This window comes from Ascidia mentula, chromosome 4 (assembly GCF_947561715.1).
Source record: "Ascidia mentula chromosome 4, kaAscMent1.1, whole genome shotgun sequence".
Lineage (NCBI taxonomy): Eukaryota > Metazoa > Chordata > Ascidiacea > Phlebobranchia > Ascidiidae > Ascidia > Ascidia mentula.
Window position 1 is genome coordinate 2,554,859 of NC_138569.1, and position 20,166 is coordinate 2,575,024.

A 20,166-nucleotide genomic window follows, 5' to 3' on the forward strand; every position below is an offset into this window, starting at 1 on the left:
ATTTAAACGGACGTTTTGGCTAAAACAGTTATGAGATACATATTGTCTGTTTGTTTTTTTATTGGTATATTCCATGCAATCTGTAAGAAAGTACAAATACGTAGGGATAAGATGGAGCCATGCAAGTTAGACACAATGTACATTGTATATGTTAAAAAGACGAACATAGAATACTAGTTCTATTTCCGAAAGCGAATTTTTGAAGAAACTAAACAACTTTGACCCCAGAGGCTCCAAACAATTTAAGGGAATTTTCCAAACAAGTCGTTAAGGCTGTATAAAAAACTGCGTTCCCAATATCAAAATGTTATAACGATACACCTGAACAAATTGACCTTGTGTAGGTTGACCAGGTGCATCGTTATAACATTTTGTTGTGGGAATGAGAATCTTGGGAACCACTTGCTTAATAAGCTACTTTCGCATTAAGAGAATGTGTGTCTTGCTAATTAACAGCGATGGTATCAAGCCGGATATTATATCCCGCGTCGGGTTGCACTACTAAATTAGTAAGAGTGGCGCGTTAAAGTGAAGTCGAACAGCGTAAGTGCACCATCTAGCGAAAAAACATATTTTTCTGTTCAGCCACTGGGTGTTGATGTCAGGGTATGGTCTGGTACAGACAAATGATCCAAATCGCTGCAACGATCTGAAATAACAACGAAATTCGCACTTTTAGCTTAAAGTTACATTTACTGCTTATTACTGCGATCCCAACTTGATTTCTTTTCCGCGTGACATAAGGACAATAAACAAAAAAGCAAAAAATTTAACGTCCAATCTGCCAAGGCGAAACTCAAACATGTGGGCTCATATCTTAACCATCAGTGGAGCAAAACAAAACAACAGTGCCCCATGTTAAAACTAAAACAGCATTGGTCAAGCGCCCGTCCCATATTCCAATAAGAAAACTTGATCGGGATTCGTGCTCAGGACATTCAGGCTTCAAATCCCGGTGTGGTAAAAAAAAAAAAAATATCGTAAAAATATTTGACCCAGAAAACTCCAAGCACCAAGCACACCCCAACTTGGGAATCGAATCATAATAAAATAACTTCACAGGAAACCTTACTATTATTGGTTACGTCACGATCCTTTAACTACACGTTATTGACGTAGGTTGCGGTCTTACCTCCACTAGAATGACAATAACAGTGACAGCGCTGATCACATAGTAGTACGTCTGTAACACCGCATCGCAGCCCTGGAAAAGAAAGAGTTAATGACCGATCATTACTAAGCAGTGGCACCTGTTGTGCTTTCACATCACTAACAATGGTTTTAGAATGCATCGTTTGTTCGTTTATTGTTCGAATATTCTGATTTAACAATGCCTCTATTTCATATACCAGGACTTCCTAAACTGTTTTGCTCGCGATACATCAAACTGTTCCGTGACCATTTGTGTTTGATAGTTATCTAACCTTTTGATACTCATTAAACAGCAATGTCAATGATACGACTGAACTATTGATCTATTTAGTACCCAGCATTCGTGTCCAGGGATGTGGTTTGTGAAACATTGCACTTAAACATTACACTTATGGTCGGCAAAGTTGTCTAGAAGATGTACACCAAGCTGCACTGATGAGACCTTATATGTCGAAACAGTGGCCATCTGTCTGCAGCTCACAGAAATTACACTTAAATGTTATGTTTTGTATGTAACTGGCGAACTCTTTGTGACCCATAAATTCGTAATGCGACCTCACTGCAGTGCCGCACCCCCAAATTTGGCAAGCCCTGCTACTCGATTTGCTTAAAAATATAAAAACCTACCCTGTCGTAAATGAAGGTTGGTTTTCCACTTCTGCACGCAGCCAAGTTCACAGCCGTCCCGTTAGCGTTCAACGTACAACAGGAATCTGGAAAGTGACCGGTAGAGTTGAAAAACTGTGAGTTCTCCCAATCCCAATACTTCTCCACTCCACAACACTGTCCCTGCACAGAATTTAAACATTGGTTATTTTCAATAGGTTCAATTTCAATAGGCTTAGTAGCCATCTCGTGAGTGTAAAAAAAAAATCGATGGGTTTGTGACATTGCCTCTCAAATAAACAACAAGTTGTGCTTAATGACGTCACCACCCGTGCGAGCCTTATCTGTGACGTCGGTCAGGTCAGCTACACCAACCGCGTCATTCAAACTGATGATGGCATAAGTTTTTGCCGAAACGTTTTCTTTTAAACATGACAATGTTAATAACAATATGGGCCAGTCTTTTTGTACTCAGAAGTTGTGCTTGCTGTTTATCATTGTGGTCATTTAAAGTAGCCATCTAACATGGTTTTGTTATGTATACGATGCAATCAACTTCATACGTAATGTACAGTCCGTTGCAACGCCAAAACACCTAAACCTATTTTAGGAAAGGTTGACTGGGCGACGACGAGGCAAAATCTCCAAATATCGAGCATAAAGTACGTTTATTTTGCATACAATATTCCTAGTTGCCACAAAAACTTACAAGACTTTGCACTGAATCCCACGAATCTTTAACGGCGGGATCAGTCGGGTACTTGGTCTTGTACGATTGGAAGAGAGCACTGCTCGTGTTGTTGTAATAAACTTGAAGGACAATACATGCAGCAACTTTCAACATGATCACGATCATCAGGATAATGCAGTACTGCATTGAACGTTGGATAAATCAATACACATTTACAGTTTATTACAAGAGTGAAAATGTTTAACTTGTTTCAAAAATGTGGCAGATATAACTACCGTATACACAATATTTCTGTTCCAGAACCTGGCCAATGCCTAATATCGTTTTCAGTTTGTCTTAGGCGAATATTACATTATTTAGATTTGGGAATAACTAGCGCATAATTCTTACGCCGGGGATTGAAAAATGCCCAAAAGGTTCATCTCAGAGACTCATAAGCACGTTAAGCTGTGTGGTCTATACGGTAAGCAGTACAAACATAAATAAGGTTATGTTGGCCTGTCTGTACACATGCTCACAATGCCAGAGGCATCGACAGTAAACGGTTTTGAACTTGTGAAACATTACAAACATCTCCGGGGCATTTAGGCTTTCAAAACGGTAACTTTATACATTCTAGCCTGCTTTGATATCTGATCAAACTGTTAAAACTGCTCCTAGATTATAGTTGCTCCTAGATTATAGTAACTGCTCCTAGATTATAGTTGATAATAAAGTAACAGAGCTTACGATTACGACTGCTGGTTTGCTGTCGTTGCTACATGCAAAGCATCCCAAAAATGACGTCAGCATCACAAGTCCTCCACAACCAATAAGAATTCCTACAGCTGCATAAATGTAATCGTTCATCATATTTTGAAGGCCTCCTTTGTCCACAAGTACCCATATTCCAAGTCCAAGCACAACCGCCCCGAATATCTAAAAACATCAAACATTTATGGGGTTTTTAACTGCCGAAGAAATGATCGACTGAAACAGACGGGCTTGTTTTTCAAGATACTTTTGGAAGAACAACTGGTTATCATATACAAATCTGGATAAAAACTGCAGAAGTGTTTATAACACACAATGTTGCTGCCACAAAAATCACCGTTATTTCTGTGAGGTCTTAAAAATAAACTGCACATTATAACAACTTAATACAAGCAACAACTTCATCAGATTGTAAAACTGTACACTTACAAATATTAAAGTGTTGAAAATGTACACAAGAACACGCAGCGTTGTAGTTTTGCAATTTAACATTTTCTAACTTTCGCAACAATCCTTCGCTAAACAAATTGTGATATGCGGCTCGCACTGAACAACACAGACAGCAGTCAGAAGAACAATCGAAAGACTCGAATTCTCAAAGGCATTATGACATCACAACCACGCCATTGAATAGCCCCGGGCTACGAAGAAGCGTATCTACCGTATTTAATTTGATGTTGGCTTATTCGTCTAATTTATTAAGTGTTTATATGTTAGACGGGTGTGCGGTTTTGGTGTTGCATCGTACCAAGTGAATACCCAGTCGGCTTGCTGCTGCTGTGCTGAAATTAAAGTCTGCTTGCGTGTCCTTGCTGTATAGACTACTGAATTTAAAACTCCGTGAACAGACTTAATTATTATTTGAAAGACACGTTTGCAATACCAGGTGGCTTAAGTTTAATTTGGTTCAAGCGCGTTTAGCAACTGAGCGAGTAACTTCTACCGCGTGCCAGTTGTTAGTAAAGTGACCGAGACTATAGTTGGGTGGCAAAGTTAATGACAGAGAATGACAACAAATTGTGCGAGTGAAGTGCGAACGGGTATTTAACGAGTTGCAATGAAAAAAAAGGTCTGTCGTCGAGCCAGATGCCAGAAGACTGTGCAAGTTCTGCAGGAAAGCCAACACCGCCTGCAGCCTTCGGTCCGTCTGTGTTCCAAATGGGTTACGAAACATGCGTGTTGCTACAGTGTTGTTCCAGCGAATTAATGAGTTAATCAAGAAGTGACAAAACGGTTTGAACATGTAAATAAATTATTTTCTTCCCAATAACACACGTTTAAATCATATTTACCTGTTAGTTGTATGTGTTGTGATATGTAATAATTACAAACACAAACGAATTACATTTGAAATATTGTTTTCTCTGCACCCCTGATTAATTGTTAATTGGTCTATTTTTATATATTTTTTTATTCAAACGTTACATCAAACGGCTCTCTTGCGTCAACTAGTGGTTACAGCGTTTAGTGGTTACATGACAAAATGTGGTAATGGGAGAACTTCGCACTGGAGATGTTATAACAAATACAACAGTGGCGGACAAAACGGTTGCCTTTTTTGCAATGATTTCCATTCCTTACTAGCCTGTTTGTCTTCCGCGTGTGCATGGCTATCTACTCGTCTAGCGACCGAAATCGCTATTCTTGCATCACAATACGGACTAAATTCTCTTGATAAGGCACTCTTTTGTAAAGACTAACTTTTGTATCACAAAAACTACACTAGCTTTCGCGAGTTCCCCTTGCTTCATCAGGTGTAAATAAACACAATGCAATACAGAGAAACAAGTGCAAGGCGGCGGTCGAAGAAAAAAGGCACTGTAAACGATAAGCTGCCGTTAGTTGGCGTCGTCGTGTTGCGGCATCGTTCCTGCGGCATCGTCGTGTTGACAGTGGCTCATGAACCCCCAATCTCTGTTGAGCCCATCTTTGATGTCGTTGACTAATCAAGATAATTTAGTTTGTATACTTATACAGACTGATACGGCACGTTTAATAATTTGCATCACAATGAATTTGTTAATTGTATTCTTTTTTATGGTGCGTAGTCGGAAATTAACAGCTAAATATTTTCTTTCCTGAAATGGATGAAGCTGGTTGGTTTGCAAGAGATAATTATTTTGAGCGATGGGGATAATGAAGCGTAGTACTAAAAGACGAAACATGACAAGGAACAGTGGGCGCGTCAACGACTACCAATGCTTCGTAACGCTTCACATGCCATGCGTGACGGGATGACGGATTCTGTCCACTTTCTCTTTTCTCTCGCAGTCTCTCTTTTTCCTCAAGATTAAATCAAGGTTAAATTTACAGTAATGTTTGATTGGTTTGCACAGGACGATTTGAAAAGTGTGTTTTGTGACGATCCGAGTACACGACAACTGAACATTGACGGTTGTATTTCTTCACCAGCCACCATGTTGAATTGTTTCCCATACCTAGCAACATGGTAAGGTGACCTCCGAGAATTCCGTGGTGCGTTGTGGGTACGATCAACATAGGCTTGACGCGAGAAAGAAAAGCCAAAGCTACAGAAGCCTGCTGATAAGTATGGAGACAACACAAACGTTTTGCATCGAACAATTTTGAAAAAAGGAAATCACGAAAAACAAATTTGTATTTCAGTGCTTGTTGCAAGGGTTCGTTTGAAGAATTCTATTGTGAATGAATGTCGAAATAAGAGTTATACTTGTTATCGTTACTGATTGCAACCTTAAGATATTACGCACGCGCAAAAACAGCCCCAATGTCGTCACACTAAATTAACTGCGGTTGAGTCCATTTCGTTGGGAACTGTAGAGCCGGTTGGTATTTTAACTTATATCACGATGACATGCATGCTCTGGACAAGCCCTGTGCAATATTATTGGAAATTCTATGGCCCGGAAAGTGTTTGAATTGTCGCTTATACATCAGGATGCCTCCGCCGCCATTAGCGTGACAATCCATGGAAGAACAAACAGTGTGTCAGGCTTGCGTCTTGTTGATATTAAGAGAATATCAAACAGAATGAAATATAAGAACAGAACAAAACAGTCGATTGTGAGATCAGACAGAAGCTGGACGCGTGGTCGTAACACCCAGCTCCCAAGGGTTTATGTTGTATATGATTTGTAAACCACTAGAGCTGACAGACATACAACCATAATATTTGAACAAGATGGAAACGAAAGGTGCATTTACAGTGGCGCTTCTATATTTCTTATGAAATTTTCTTGTTGTATGTTGACGCTAACACGTTATTAGCGTAAAGGCTTCACGGAAAAGCAGACCATAAATTTGGTAAAACAGAACAAAAGCATGGCATAGAGATAAATAATTATCCGGTCGAGTGTATGTTTTACCGGCATGCGCCCGCCTGCAACCAACTATTAAATGAGCCAAACGGAGTAGTTTGAGTAATAAGTAGTTACGCGTGACTTCCTAACCAACCGTGCGTGGAATCTAGTGGTCCAACCCGTATCTGATGACGAACAATGCACAGTCAGCGGTTTTGTGTTGAAGGAGCGGCAGTAGCAAATGCAGTAACAGGAAGCAATTATTTAATTGTAAAAAGACAACTTTGTGCATTAAGAATTGTAGTGCATGACAAGGTATTTAAATACTTGATTGACAGAAACTGAGTCATGGGAAAATGTTTCTGCCATAACATACAATTTTGTTTTTTTGTAACACTACCCCACTTAAATTTCGAATTTCTTTACAGGTCAACTATTTAGGTATAATTAAAACGAAATTCAACCAAAGATGGAGAAAAATATTATCTTGCTTCTTGCTTGCTTCTCTGCTTTTGCACTGACAAACGCCGCGGTGAGTCAACATATTTCCTTCATAAAAATACACACAAAAGGTACTTACTTTGTGTGTAATTACGTCACTCCGAATGGAACCCAAAACTTGTAACAAGACTGGGTTACGGCGTTGATGTCATTCAATGATATCTTTGAGTAAACTCACAAGCTCTTCTGGCAAAAATATCAATACGTTTTGCCAGAAGAGCTTGTGAATTTAGTGACCCTTATCCGTGGAAGTGTCAGCAACAAGTCGAAATCTAGTAATGTTGTAACTCCAGCTAAACAAACAGAGGAACAAAAACTCTTTTTTGTGTAGATAAATTTGGTCCGTGACGACATATTGGCTCAAGCAAATGGTGGCGGGGTTTGGACAACCGGCGTAAATTCGGCATCGGTTTCGTGGGAACCATACGACAACAATGGGACCATGATGCAAAAATACACCATATCTGGTCCCGACGCGGGCTATGTGGCCATGGCTATTTCTTTGGACGTTGATATGGTACGTTTATGTACGGATGTAGCAGCGATAAAATTCAAAATACACAGTAACGACTTTTTTTTAAATAAAAGAGCAATATCATCGAATGGTCTGTTATTTCATGTAAGCGTTGCCTTTCTCTACCGTTTTGAAATCGCATCGTGTGGTCTACATGTCGTTTGCTTGCTATTGACGCTTCAACCTTACGTGAAGTGGTCGAAATATTCCTTTCAAAAAAATTATTCTTAATTCTCTAGAATGTACAATAATTTAACCCCATAGCGTTACATGTGAATGTGAGAGTTTTTTTAACCGAGACGAGAAATTGTTGACAGGGGCCGGCAGATGATTGTTATTACTGCTCCAGGGCTAACTCCACTTCTCCAAATGTGTCTATTACTTCGGCATATTTGACCGGACATGGCAGACCTGTAATTGTTGGCTTGGTGAGTCCTAGACGGTTAAACTATATAAGCTTATAAGCACCAGCTTAGCTTGGAGTTAATAAAGCACTCTGTTTCTTGAATAAAACAAGTCGGCATTTGAGAAAATTGGACAAAAATAAATTCTGTCAAGCAATCTTTTTCACCTAACTATTGGCGTAGGAAGGTGGGGCCACCACGGGCACTACAGGGCATGTTCCCCTTTCAAATTTGTAGGTTAAAGATTCGTAAGTTTGGGATTTTTCGAATATTAACCTGTGGCAAACTTTTATTGAAACAAACTACCAATAATCCTCTTCTGCTTCGTGACACGGTTTTCCAAACCCAACACTTGTATTCGCTTTATACCATAGGTTTCCAAATGGTGCGTGGTTTTATTGTTGTTGGAACGTCGCCAGCTTACTTGTAGGCTTCAAACGAACTTATGTAACAAACTGGTGACATTTCAACTCCTGCACTGATAAAATACGAGGTCATGCACCACTGCTCGTTCTGGTCCGCTGTCCAGTTGAGCGGGGTTAATTCTTTCGTTTTACGCGACAAACCTCTTTGAAACCATTTGTTCCAAAAACGCCGTTTTGTATTTTCAAGACAGCCGCGCCACGATTTAAACAGCGCAACTTGGAATTTAAATAAAGGCAGTAGCAAGCTGATTTAGCGTTATACTGCTGTGGCGAGTATAAACGGCAAACATACCAAGGAAGATGAAGCCTGACTGTGTAGCAGGTGAAACGCCGGACAATAAAAGTCACGTTAATTGTGCCAGAAGGACAGACTCAAATATACAAAAAAGTCCTACTGGAATTGTTTAATTTCACTTACTTCCATAAATTACTAAAATCCTCCCTTTGAATCTACACTTACGTCGGGGGCATTTCGGCCGCGTTGCACGTGAAAAAAGTTTGAAGAGGTTTCAACCAATTTTAAACAAAACTATTGTGCTTAGAATTTCAGCATTTAAACTGTCTTAACAATTTGTCAACGCAAAGTGTGCTTACTAACATATTTATTCGTTGACCTCCAACAGTCACTAGAAATTAACGAACCGTATTTTGTAGGTCAGCGCTGATCATGTTGTTTCGACTTCGATCGCAAACGGTATGATCACGTGCGAGTTCCTACGACCAATCAGCGTTGAGAAAAATGTGAGTGGCATCGTTACCACGTGGAATGTGTCTGCGACCTTGTACAACTTATTGTACGCCGACGGTGCTGTGGCAGCAGACGGTTTATTATCCCGCCATGCCTCAGACGGGCGTACTTTCACCAATGGAACATTCAACTTGCTCAACAACGCCAATTACAACCAGCCAGGTATATAATTAAACAGTTGTGGCAACCATTAGCGTGTCGACACGAACTCGGTTAAATAATCAAAATGTTACTGTCGCCTTTACAACAACAAAAATATTTCCAATATTCAAATAATGTAAATTCCCGCCTTTTTAGCAACTACTGTCCAAACCACATCTTCTGCGATGGTCGTCTCATCCACCCTCACAGTGATGGTTGCTGCGCTCATCTTCTCTATGTTCTAGAAGAATATTTGCTGATTACTAACTTTAAGCCCTCTATATAAAGTTATCCTGCACCATCTTAATACGTATCATCGTGTACACGTATACCATAATGCATAACCAGTTTTGTAAAATTTATTTACTATCGTGCGTTTTTCCTAACAAGCAATGCTATACAAAATCAAAACTAGACAGCGTTTTTTTGCAGTTAAGCGTAATATAATCTAACACATACGCGTTTTTTTCCCCCTAATGTAATAGTGATCTTATCTTGTATACAAGCCAAACAATCCACAATTAGCTTTGTGTAGTTTATTTTGCATTTGCAGTTTCCAACACATTTAACTGCGTTAGATGAAAGCACGCATTTGTATACACCAACTAAAATAACACTAATATAGCTTCTTCTGCTACACTAACTCACGACTGCTTGTTTCGTGGGCATTAATTGCATTTTCACATCTCCTTACTCGAGCGTGAAGTTTTTCGGATTTTCGGGTTGCATGGTTTTGTGAATTGTAATTACCTTTGTCCTTCGTTAGCGCTAACGCAGAGTGTGAAAAATTGAATAAATGCTTGAATATAAATAATATCTTGTTTATAACACTAAATAAATATCAATGAGAATGGTAGGGATCTGATTTTTTTGCCCATTTAAGTAACAGACAGGAGTAATTAATATTGTAATCGACGGGAGGAACAGCTCCAAGCTTTCTTACTTGATTGTAGACAACTGTCTAAGAAACCTTCGATTTAGGTTAAAATCAAAAAAATCTTAAAGTCTTCTTTAATTAGACATATATATTTCTCTTCGTTAAAAGCATCATCAGTGTCTATAAGAGCAAATTAAGAATTAGGTTCAAACAAAATAAAGTAAAGGCTCTCCACTACCTCACAACACGCCCTTTACACAACTAAAAACCTGCAACGTGCAACGGGTGGAAGCGTTGAGAAACCACGGAAAAGATGAGGACACAGGAAAAAAATAAAAACACGGTGATGATGATGAAACGAAAACTTCTTAGACAGTTGTTTTTTATATAATAAGGTGGAAATCTTCAGGGCCAAATTGCAACAGAATGGGAAATGATTCCCAGAATCAATTCTCAAGCATGATTGTAGACAATGCGTTAAAATACGGAGGGCTGAATATGGGCTAGTAGTCCAAGTACTGGTAATGGCAGTGGCAGAGATTGCTCATAAGCAAACAGCACCTTGAGGTATATATTTGATAAGGTTTATGTACGTGTTTGTATGCGCGGGATCGTATCCAAATTAATTAAATATTAACAGACTAAACAAGGATCAACGTGTGTGGTTTTCTGTGTTTGCAACTTATCGGCGAATGTGTACTGCTGATGTGCACAGAACATTGTACGAGTGAAGTTCAACTCAACGGCGAAGGTCACAGTACAAGAAATCTGTATACGGATGGGCGCAAACGGTGGGCGAAATAGGTCTAATGGGTAATAATGTAACAGCGCTACGTCCTGCCAGATCTAGACTTTGGCAGGAGAAACAAAATAATATTAGTATTCAGGTAAGGATAAGGACAATATGGTGATTTTTGTGGCATATCGTTCCAAGCATTGTCGCGAGGTTTTACCTGGCATTTATACAAAATATTGTGGGTGTTGATCGGTTGGTCCCCAGTCAGTTTTGGTATTGATGCTTTTATGCACTAGCAATTATAAGCTATTGGACTTTACAGGAAAAGAGTTCAGTTGCCTCGGCACAAAGTAAACCGACCTGCGTGCACCAGGGAGTTGTAGGAAATGTCAAAACTGTTGTATTTCGCCGTTTTGTCCGTCCTAGTGGCATTGTGCTACCGATATTTCTGCGTGAGCAAAGCAACTGTCAGCAGCAACTCGCCCCCTTCAGAATGGAACGATATTTTCATCTCAAGCGATTCCTACAAGTCTGTTGTCAAGGTCACCGATGGAGTCTACGTGGCGATGTATTATGCGATGGCAAACGTTGCAATGATTGAAGGTAAAAACCGGCTTTCATCTAGAACCAAACGATTGACGGAAATAAATTTTACTCGTGTAATTTTCCTTTCATAACTCACCTATGCTTTTAGGCATCATTATTATCTCTACTACATTTAAACAAAGTTCACAGGCTTTGCAGACAAAGCATTGTAGCCAAGCTGGATCAGCCACTTTTCCCCGTGAACCTTATGATCAGAATACGAGAGATGAGATCTCCAAACATAAAGAGCCTGTGCAGTGGGGCGATCCTGCCTTGCTGTGCGAAAGGATGGTACTACTTCCACGTTGTACATTTAAACAACGCAGTTAAAAAGCAACTTAAATACAAACGACTTAGATTTCTGTACAGGAATTGCTCAAAAAATCTGTTACTTACTTTTTGTTGGCCGTAAAGCTTTCCGAAGATTCTGGCGATGCAGGCCTTTAAGGTTTAAAATTTTATAAACTTTTTTTTAGGTAAGGACGGAATTATTATCGTTGATACAACGGGATGTCGAAGCTCGATCGAGGAGATTATGAAAGAATTTCGAAAAATCACTGACAAACCACTCAAAGCTATTATCGTGACGCATTATCACCCTGGTTAGTCTACCTTCAAATTACACTAAAACATTTGAAGAAATACACTGTTACTTAAAACATACATGAAAATAAAACCATTTAGAGATTGATTTTGACCGTTACAGAGACATTCCTTGGAAAATCTTTGATGTGCCTTTAAATTTTGCATTTGACCCGAATGCCTTCATTGCCTTCGGGATAAAAATTTTTTTGTAAAATAATAGTTAGGAAACAATTGAGCGTTTTTCTTCTCGGTTTTACATGTATTAATCTGTCACTTAGATCACATTCGGGGTTTGGAATGGTTGCTTGAAGACGCCGGTCATCACGTTGACGTGTACGTCCATCGCCTGGCGGCAAGAGAAATTTCAAAATCTTGTAAAGACTCAAAAAACAAAAATAACTGTTATAGAAGCATTTAAACGTTAAATTGCCTGAAATTTCAAAACCACACCTCAAATTATCACGCACAACTTTGGTTAAGTACAATTTTAGCAGAAACTTCGATTGGTTTTAATCAATGTTCTCTATCTCTGCCACTGCTTATCATTATTTCGCCCGGCCATTTTGCCTACAGCAATATTTGCAATGGAGAATAGTCGATAAAATACAATCTTTTGTAAGAATGGCTTGTGCATGTGTGTTGTTCGTATTAAATTACTATTGAACGTTGTTTTAAACGATATGTCATACTTCATAACTTCCCTTTACAGTGATTACCGCCCAAGGATCTTTGAAGAGAATACTGAGACAGTTTGGATTCGGACTAAAGAAAAAGGTCACAAACTCAGTGGTCAGCAATGCAGGAAAAACTAAATCAGAATTTCTTACTCCGAAACCAACCCACATCGTGGACGACATCCTGGATAAAAACATTGAAGGTTTTTTCACCAAACTTTATTCAACGTTTGAAGTTTATTCCACTGATAAGGGGAAATGGCATTTCTTCAGCCATGCATGTTTTCTTCCAGCTTGGTTGCAATAACTGGGCTACGAAGGCTGTAAACATAATGGTTCATGCATGATATTTATAATTTGCGCCTTAACAAATTCATTCGAGTTTCACTTGTCTCACGGCAAAGTAGTGTTGCTGGTCAGATTTTGATTACGTGAACATTTTCATTGTACCATCTTAGGAGAAACAATGGCCAGTATGACCACATTACATAAAAAAAAGTAAAAATATTTGCTAAACAAAGCGCGAAACTATACTACCAACCTAGAACGATATTTGTGCCGCAAAAAACACCAATACAATAAACGCAATAACAGACGGAAAATTATTTTCGAAAAAATTCACACTTTCCTTATTGAACACCAGGCATCAACCTCCAACTCATCCACATTCCAAGTGAATCTTCTGACCACGTGGCGGTTTGGATGCTCGACAAAAAGGCCATTATATCTGGCGACATACTGTACGGGTCTTTCCCCAACATCGCCCCCGTCAGAGGAGATTTCCCCAGGAGTGCTGTAGATTGGTTCACGAGCATCGATAAAATCCGATACTTGAGACCTAACTTTCTTGTGGCTGGTCATATGGCGCCACTGTTTGGGGAAGAGGAGATTTTTGAATTCTTGACCAACTACAGGGATGCTATTCAGTTCGTACACGACCAAACCATCCGTCTCATTAACCAAGGATTGCACGTGAGCGACATCGTGCGGCAAGTAAAGCTGCCACCTTCCCTTGTCAGTAAACCGTATTTGCAAGGATATTATGGAACGGTGGAGTGGACAGTCAGAGCAATACACGCTAACTACACGGGCTGGTTTAGCGGAGAGGCTCACGAGCTTAACCCACTCACAATAAAAGAAAGAGCAGAGAAAATGAGAGAGCTACTAGAGGAAGGCGCAAGTGACGGTGGAGGCGTGGATTCTATGATTCGAAATTCTCAAGCGAATGCCCAAAAATCTTTGGATCATTTCGAGAAAACTGGCGAATTCCTGTTTATCGAGAGTCAGTGGGCACTAGAGGTCGCAAACACTGCACTTGTACTCTCGCAAGAGGGCAGCACGGAGCACGAACGAGCGAAGAAGGCAAAGATAGATGCTCTCGTCATCATGGCTCGATATTCCGTCAGTATGACAGCGAAGAATTATTATCTTACGTGCGCTGCTGAGCTCGATGGGAGTTTTAGTCCACCTGATGTTGGCAGCTCTCGAAAGACGACCGTCAACAAGATGCTCATTGGGGACTTGATGAGCCTCTTTGCAAAAAGGGTAAATCCCCAAAAATGCGACTCCTTCACGAAAATCACCGCCCTGCTCCGTTTCACCGACATCAACAAAACCTTCGGATACATATTGCGGAACTGCGTCATCGAATTAGTCGACGACGAAAAACACCTTCCAACAACATATGACGTCAAGCTGAAGATGACGTCACAGGTTTGGCGTGATTTGGCAACAAAGGAGCGTGGTGGTTTTGGAGCTTATATGTCCGGTGACCTGGAGGCTGATGGGAGTATGATGAGTTTCAAGCATTTGACCGATGTTTTGAACTGACGGCTTTGGAAAGCCTGATGTACTTTTGTGCTCTGGCAATCTTTATGCAAATCTCCTTTATTTATTTATTTATTTATTTATTATTATGTAAATCGAGTTCAATGCTGATGCAATATTAAATAATTGGAAAGGAATTGAATCAATTCGCCATATGCTAAAACATTTGTGTAAGAGATTTTACAATGCCTTGACCATGTAATGTTGAATAAACGTATTTTCATCAAAAGAAATCTCATGATATATCGAATAACATGGCGTGGGGTAAATGGGTCACGTTTTCCCACTCATGGCTGAAAATCAAGAATATTCTGTCTGCGCTGCCTTGATGTCACAGCAGCGCATTTCACTTTTCTGCAAACGAAAACGACTGCAGTGTCGCATAGCTTTCCACACATAAGCACAGGCGTGATGTTTGAACATGGGTGCGTTTATGCCGAACCAGCCGAGTGCGATGAACTCCGGCCCAGATATCTGACCCCGGCCAATGGGGGCGTTTCACGGGATGGGCGTGGCTTCACGCTCCAACGCGCCGACCACAATGCCGTTTGCGTGCGGTGGAATTTCCAGGTGAAGCATACAATCGCATGAGTAAATAGTGTATCATAGGACCGGTCAACAGATATTGTGCAAACACGGCTGGAAAATATATCAGAGATCGATGTGAAAGGGTCGTAATGAGCTTCACGTGGAACAGTTAAGTGTTATTGATGTAATTCGGTGTGAATTTGTGCTTCACTCGGTACCACACATTTTGCAACGAATTTTGTAAAGTCACAAACACGTTATGAAGTGGATTATAGCGAGTTGAGCTACGTAATGCCTCAAGATCTGGACTGTTAATTAGAATGAAACACAACTTAAACAGAGGGAGTGAAATGATGAAGACGAGGCCCTAATTTATTTTTTTAACGTTTAAATGGAAAGGTATTTGATAAACGTTGTTAGAAGTTGTTTGTGTTGTGCATTATCTTGTCAATTGCGACTGACACAAGCTGTGTAAGTAACGCGTCTGGCTGCATGACCAGGTGTCCGTAACACGCCTGACGTACAACACCTTACGGGTAACAACCCTCGACACGCTTTAGTGGCTGCAAAAGAGGCATTTGCAAGCAGTGGTTTGAGTTCTAGCGATGTGGAGCATTTTGAAAGCGGGTGGTGTCAATAGTGGTTAATTTTGTCGATTTAGCAGTGAGTGTTTTGAATCGGAAGGAAACAGAATACGCAGTTATATTTGCCACTGCGATTGGGTAAATATTCGCTTGCGGTCGAGTTCAGGAACACCAAGGCGTTTTGTTCCGACGCAGTAGCATTGTTACTTCCACTATTCATCACTGATGCTGCCAGTTATATCATCAATACAAAAAGCAATAACATTAAAAATATCAACGTTTCGGTTGCTATGCAGCAGCCTTCACCAGAATGTACTTGCATATAACGAAGGCTGCATGGCAACCGAAACGTCGATATTTACAAATAAAATTGCGCCTTTATGGCATTGATTGTTTCTTTTTAAAGCAGTGATCTGCAAATGGTTATAAATACTTTGGATAGCTACAATAAAACCTTTGCCTGTAACGTTTTCTTGAGCTTGCAGTTACACAAGATAATGTACACTACTTGTTTTTCTTGCAATCATCGCTTGTGTTGGTGAATGTTCAACTACGTACGTCACAGATATAAAGTGTTGAGTTTGCGGCAAGCAGAACTAATAGCAGTGAAACCGTTATGTTTCTACAAGGTCGCGAGACATCAGAAATATTTTTGGGGGTTGCGCCAAGAAGCATTGCTGGCGGAACCCTTTCCTAAATTATTGGAGGTTTCAAAACGTGGAATTAGCATAAAGAAAACAACAGTGTTTACTTTAACATGACGTTTTGTAACCGTACGGATATTCAAATGTCACGCAAGGACATTCAACTTCCAGAGACTGGGGATGAACAAAAAATAGTTTGTTTAAATCGAGACAACCTTTGCCTGCATGTTTGGATCCAATGTGAGTATAGAGTTCTGTAGCCCAATAGATTTGTGGAAACTTTCGAGAATGCGTCTGTACACAACCCTTATCGACGCACAACTAAGCTGCACCAAACTGCACAAAACAACATGGTTTATAACCAAGGCGCTTGTTCACAGTTTAAAGATAATATTTGTGCTGTATGTGCTTAGGTATAAATATGTAGGGTGAAAAATTGTGTTTCCTCGTCGCGATGGCCAAGATCTGGTTTTCCGGCTTCTTCGCGCTCACCTTCGCACTGCTGTGGTACCGATATTTCCTCTGTGATGTCGAAACTTTGCCAGGAGCAACGATATCAGAGGACTGGGAAGACATTTTGGAAGGCGCGAAAAACCACTCACTGTACGAGAAAAAGGTCGTCATGGTAACCGAAGGTGTGCACGTGGCGATGAACTTCGCTTTGGCAAATGTGATCATGATTGAAGGTAAGTTTTTACCATCAAGCCCAGTCTAAATGTAAACGAAATATACTTGTTCAAAGTTCGATCAGTGGCAAACCTGACCTACATTGTTCTTTCTATTTGCATGACTCAAAACAAGATTGATCCTTTTACAATAACCCCTGGCTTGTTGACTTACATCTTGTCGTAAACTGTCGCAATTTTTAATGACCTCTCCCCCAATCGAGTGCAAACGTTAATCGACTACACGCCAACGTTTGTCAAACATCCACAAGTTCCTGGCATGCAACAAGCAACATAATTTGCTGCAATGACTTCGGAGTAACAGAATTGCGATGCATTTCCCACATTTTATACAAGACACCACACTTGCTTTACACAATGTTATAAGGAGCTACTGCTATGTTACTTCAAACATCATGTTTATTTTCTATACATCAATCCTATATAGATGCTAAAATGGAAAAAACTTTAAACAAGCAGTAGCATTTTTATATGGTCACTGGTTTCCGCTGCAAATGCATTTGGAATCCAATTTTGTTCAGGTGACGATGGAATCATAATTGTGGACACAACAGAAAATCCAGAAGCTCTCGAGGAAATTATGATGAAATTCCGCATGATTACGAGAAAACGTATTGAGGCGGTGATATTAACACATTTCCATCCAGGTATGTATGCTGCTTGTATAAACATAGACAATTTAACATGGCTTGTAGCAGGACAAAAACGTAGTGGGGCCAAATTTTTTTCAGACCTAAAGAGAGCAAAACTCATGTTTTACAGAAACTTGGTCACATTTTGGAAATTTGGAAAAAAACACAAACTTGCTGTGAAGTTTGTTTCTTTTATCTTTGTACAACCCAAGGATGCCGATAAGGTTTTCTGCTAGGTTTATGGGTCGGGCGATCAATGCGGCAACGGAGGGTTTCACAAACTTTCAATTTGTAAAGCCCTGGTTTTGCGTACAGATTTTGAAGGCAGCATGAACCCTTTGGCTGCTTCCTGGCCAACCTATATTCGTGTATACGGAGAAAGAATTAGTGACGTGACTTATACTCTTAAAATCTATATTGTGGATTTGCCGCTGACATAATTAATGAATCATATTTTGTGCTTAAGACAATGTTTGAACAAGCCCAAAACTCTTTGCAGATCACATACGGGGCTTGGATTGGTTTTTAAAATACGCCGATCGTCCTGTTAAAGTATTCGCACACAAGCTGACAGCACAAGAAATATCAAAGGGAGGTGAGTGCATCGAGTGAATCACATACACCACAACCAGTCTATTATATGATGACTAATTCAAACATTATATCATCACTAAGCTGTGACAATTGCTTCACAATAACACAAACATTACCGTATTAATGCTATCTACACAGTGTCCGAAAACACATGCGAGGATATGAAATTGTTTCGCAAAACAACAAGTTATTTGGTGATGGGATCTTTGTAAACTCATTGCTGTACGAGCTCTATAAGCAAATTGATGTTGATTATGCGGTCTTACTACCTATAAGTTGAAAATCTTGGAGGACGTAACACCGATGAACAAGACATTTATTGTTCCCTAATTCAACCAAGCGTATTTTCAGTCATAACTGCCCCAGACCGCATTCGACGAGCGATCAAACAATTCGGTGTCGGACTCAACAAAAAGGCGACAAGTAAAGTTCCCGGTCCGAAACTAAGGATCGGAAAGTCAGATTTCGTCGTCCCACGTCCAACACATCTGGTGGATGACTTTCTCGAAACCACGGTTTCAGGTGATTGGGATTTGTGGTTTGTTTGTTTGTACGAACGAACAAATGTCTCCAAATCAAATTTAAACTGAGTGCGCGGCAATCTGGTATATTTTGAATGAAAATATCCGCAGTTCTCGTCGTCTTTCACATTCACTGTCAGTATATATTTTTTTTCAAAAGAGATGTTTTCATCCGCCAGGTGTCAGACTTCAACTAGTTCACGTTCCCAGTGAGACTGTGGACCACATCGCTGTTTGGATTCCCGACAAAAGCGTCCTTCTCCCAGCCGACATGGTATACGGGGCTTTCCCTAATATCGCTCCGGTCAGAGGGGACTTCCCCAGAAGTGCGGTGGACTGGTTCACGAGCATCGACCGTGTTCGCCACTTGAACCCAGAGTTTCTGGTTCCGAATCACATGGGCCATATCGAAGGCCGCGATAAGGTTTTTGAGTTCTTGACCAACTACAGGGATGCGATTCAGTTCGTACACGACCAAACCGTCCGTCTCACTAACCAAGGCTTGCACGTGAGCGACATCGTGCGGCAAGTGAAGTTGCCACCTTCCCTTGTCAGTAAATCGTATTTGCAAGGATATTATGGAACGGTGGAGTGGACAGTCAGGGCAATACACGCCAACTACACGGGCTGGTTTAGCGGAGAGGCTCACGAGCTTAACCCACTCACAATAAAAGAAAGAGCAGAGAAAATGAGAGAGCTACTAGAAGAAGGCGCAAGTGACGGTGGAGGCGTGGATTCTATGATTCGAAATTCTCATGCGAATTCTAAAAAATCTTTGGAAAATTTCGATAAAACTGGTGAATTTCTATTTATCGAGAGTCAGTGGGCGCTAGAGGTCGCAAACACTGCACTTGTACTCTCGCAAGAGGGCAGCACGGAGCACGAACGAGCGAAGAAGGCAAAGATAGATGCTCTCGTCATCATGGCTCGATATTCCGTCAGTATGACAGCGAAGAATTATTATCTTACGTGCGCTGCTGAGCTCGATGGGAGTTTCAACCCACCTGATGTGAGACCAGCGAGAAAGATAGCTATTAACAAAGTTAATATTGAGGACCTTTTGAAAGCTTTCACCAGAGGAGTTAATCCGGAAAAATGCGACTCGTTTGTTCAAATTACCGCTTTATTGCACTTCATCGACCTGAAGCGGACATTTGGGTTGCTGTTACGAAACTGCGTCATCGAATTCGTCAACGACAAAGCGCGCATCCCGAAAACCTTCGATGTTAAAATAAAGATGACGTCACAATTGTGGCGCGATTTCGCGAACAATGAACGTAGCAGAGTTGCTGCGTATTTAGGGGGGGAGATCCAGGCGGAGGGTGACTGGTTGAAGTTTAAACAAATAACAAGCATGATGAACTTGGAGTAAATAAATCAATTCGGAGCCTTTTTGATAATTACTATGCAAAAAGCTGTGTTTTATTTCGAGGTGGAGATATAAGTGAACAATTAATCCAAACCCAACCACGATTTTATG

The 20,166-nt window shown here is 40.4% G+C and overlaps 4 protein-coding genes across 4 annotated transcripts; 3 read left to right on the forward strand and 1 right to left on the reverse strand.

Moving 5' to 3' along the window:
* Window positions 1–61: 61 nt before the first annotated feature.
* Window positions 62–3,760, reverse strand: LOC145899049 (tetraspanin-18B-like). The gene is made up of 6 exons (XM_082987760.1): window positions 3,632–3,760; window positions 3,179–3,367; window positions 2,468–2,629; window positions 1,780–1,941; window positions 1,133–1,204; window positions 62–649 (listed from the first exon to the last, which is right to left on the reverse strand). The coding sequence occupies exons 1-6, from the start codon at window positions 3,692–3,694 to the stop codon at window positions 602–604; spliced, it is 696 nt and encodes a 231-aa protein (XP_082843886.1). The 5' UTR covers window positions 3,695–3,760; the 3' UTR covers window positions 62–601.
* A 3,142-nt stretch (window positions 3,761–6,902) lies between these two features.
* On the forward strand, window positions 6,903–10,066 carry LOC145898920 (uncharacterized). The gene is made up of 5 exons (XM_082987589.1): window positions 6,903–7,012; window positions 7,313–7,498; window positions 7,813–7,923; window positions 8,979–9,234; window positions 9,370–10,066. Exons 1-5 carry the CDS (start codon window positions 6,950–6,952, stop codon window positions 9,456–9,458), a joined length of 705 nt encoding a protein of 234 aa, XP_082843715.1. The 5' UTR covers window positions 6,903–6,949; the 3' UTR covers window positions 9,459–10,066.
* A 3,465-nt stretch (window positions 10,067–13,531) lies between these two features.
* On the forward strand, window positions 13,532–14,500 carry LOC145897086 (linear primary-alkylsulfatase-like). The gene has a single exon (XM_082985258.1). It carries the CDS (start codon window positions 13,532–13,534, stop codon window positions 14,498–14,500), a length of 969 nt encoding a protein of 322 aa, XP_082841384.1.
* A 2,290-nt stretch (window positions 14,501–16,790) lies between these two features.
* On the forward strand, window positions 16,791–20,058 carry LOC145897091 (linear primary-alkylsulfatase-like). The gene is made up of 5 exons (XM_082985263.1): window positions 16,791–16,939; window positions 17,461–17,586; window positions 18,071–18,166; window positions 18,517–18,687; window positions 18,866–20,058. The coding sequence occupies exons 1-5, from the start codon at window positions 16,876–16,878 to the stop codon at window positions 20,056–20,058; spliced, it is 1,650 nt and encodes a 549-aa protein (XP_082841389.1). The 5' UTR covers window positions 16,791–16,875.
* Window positions 20,059–20,166: the final 108 nt, after the last annotated feature.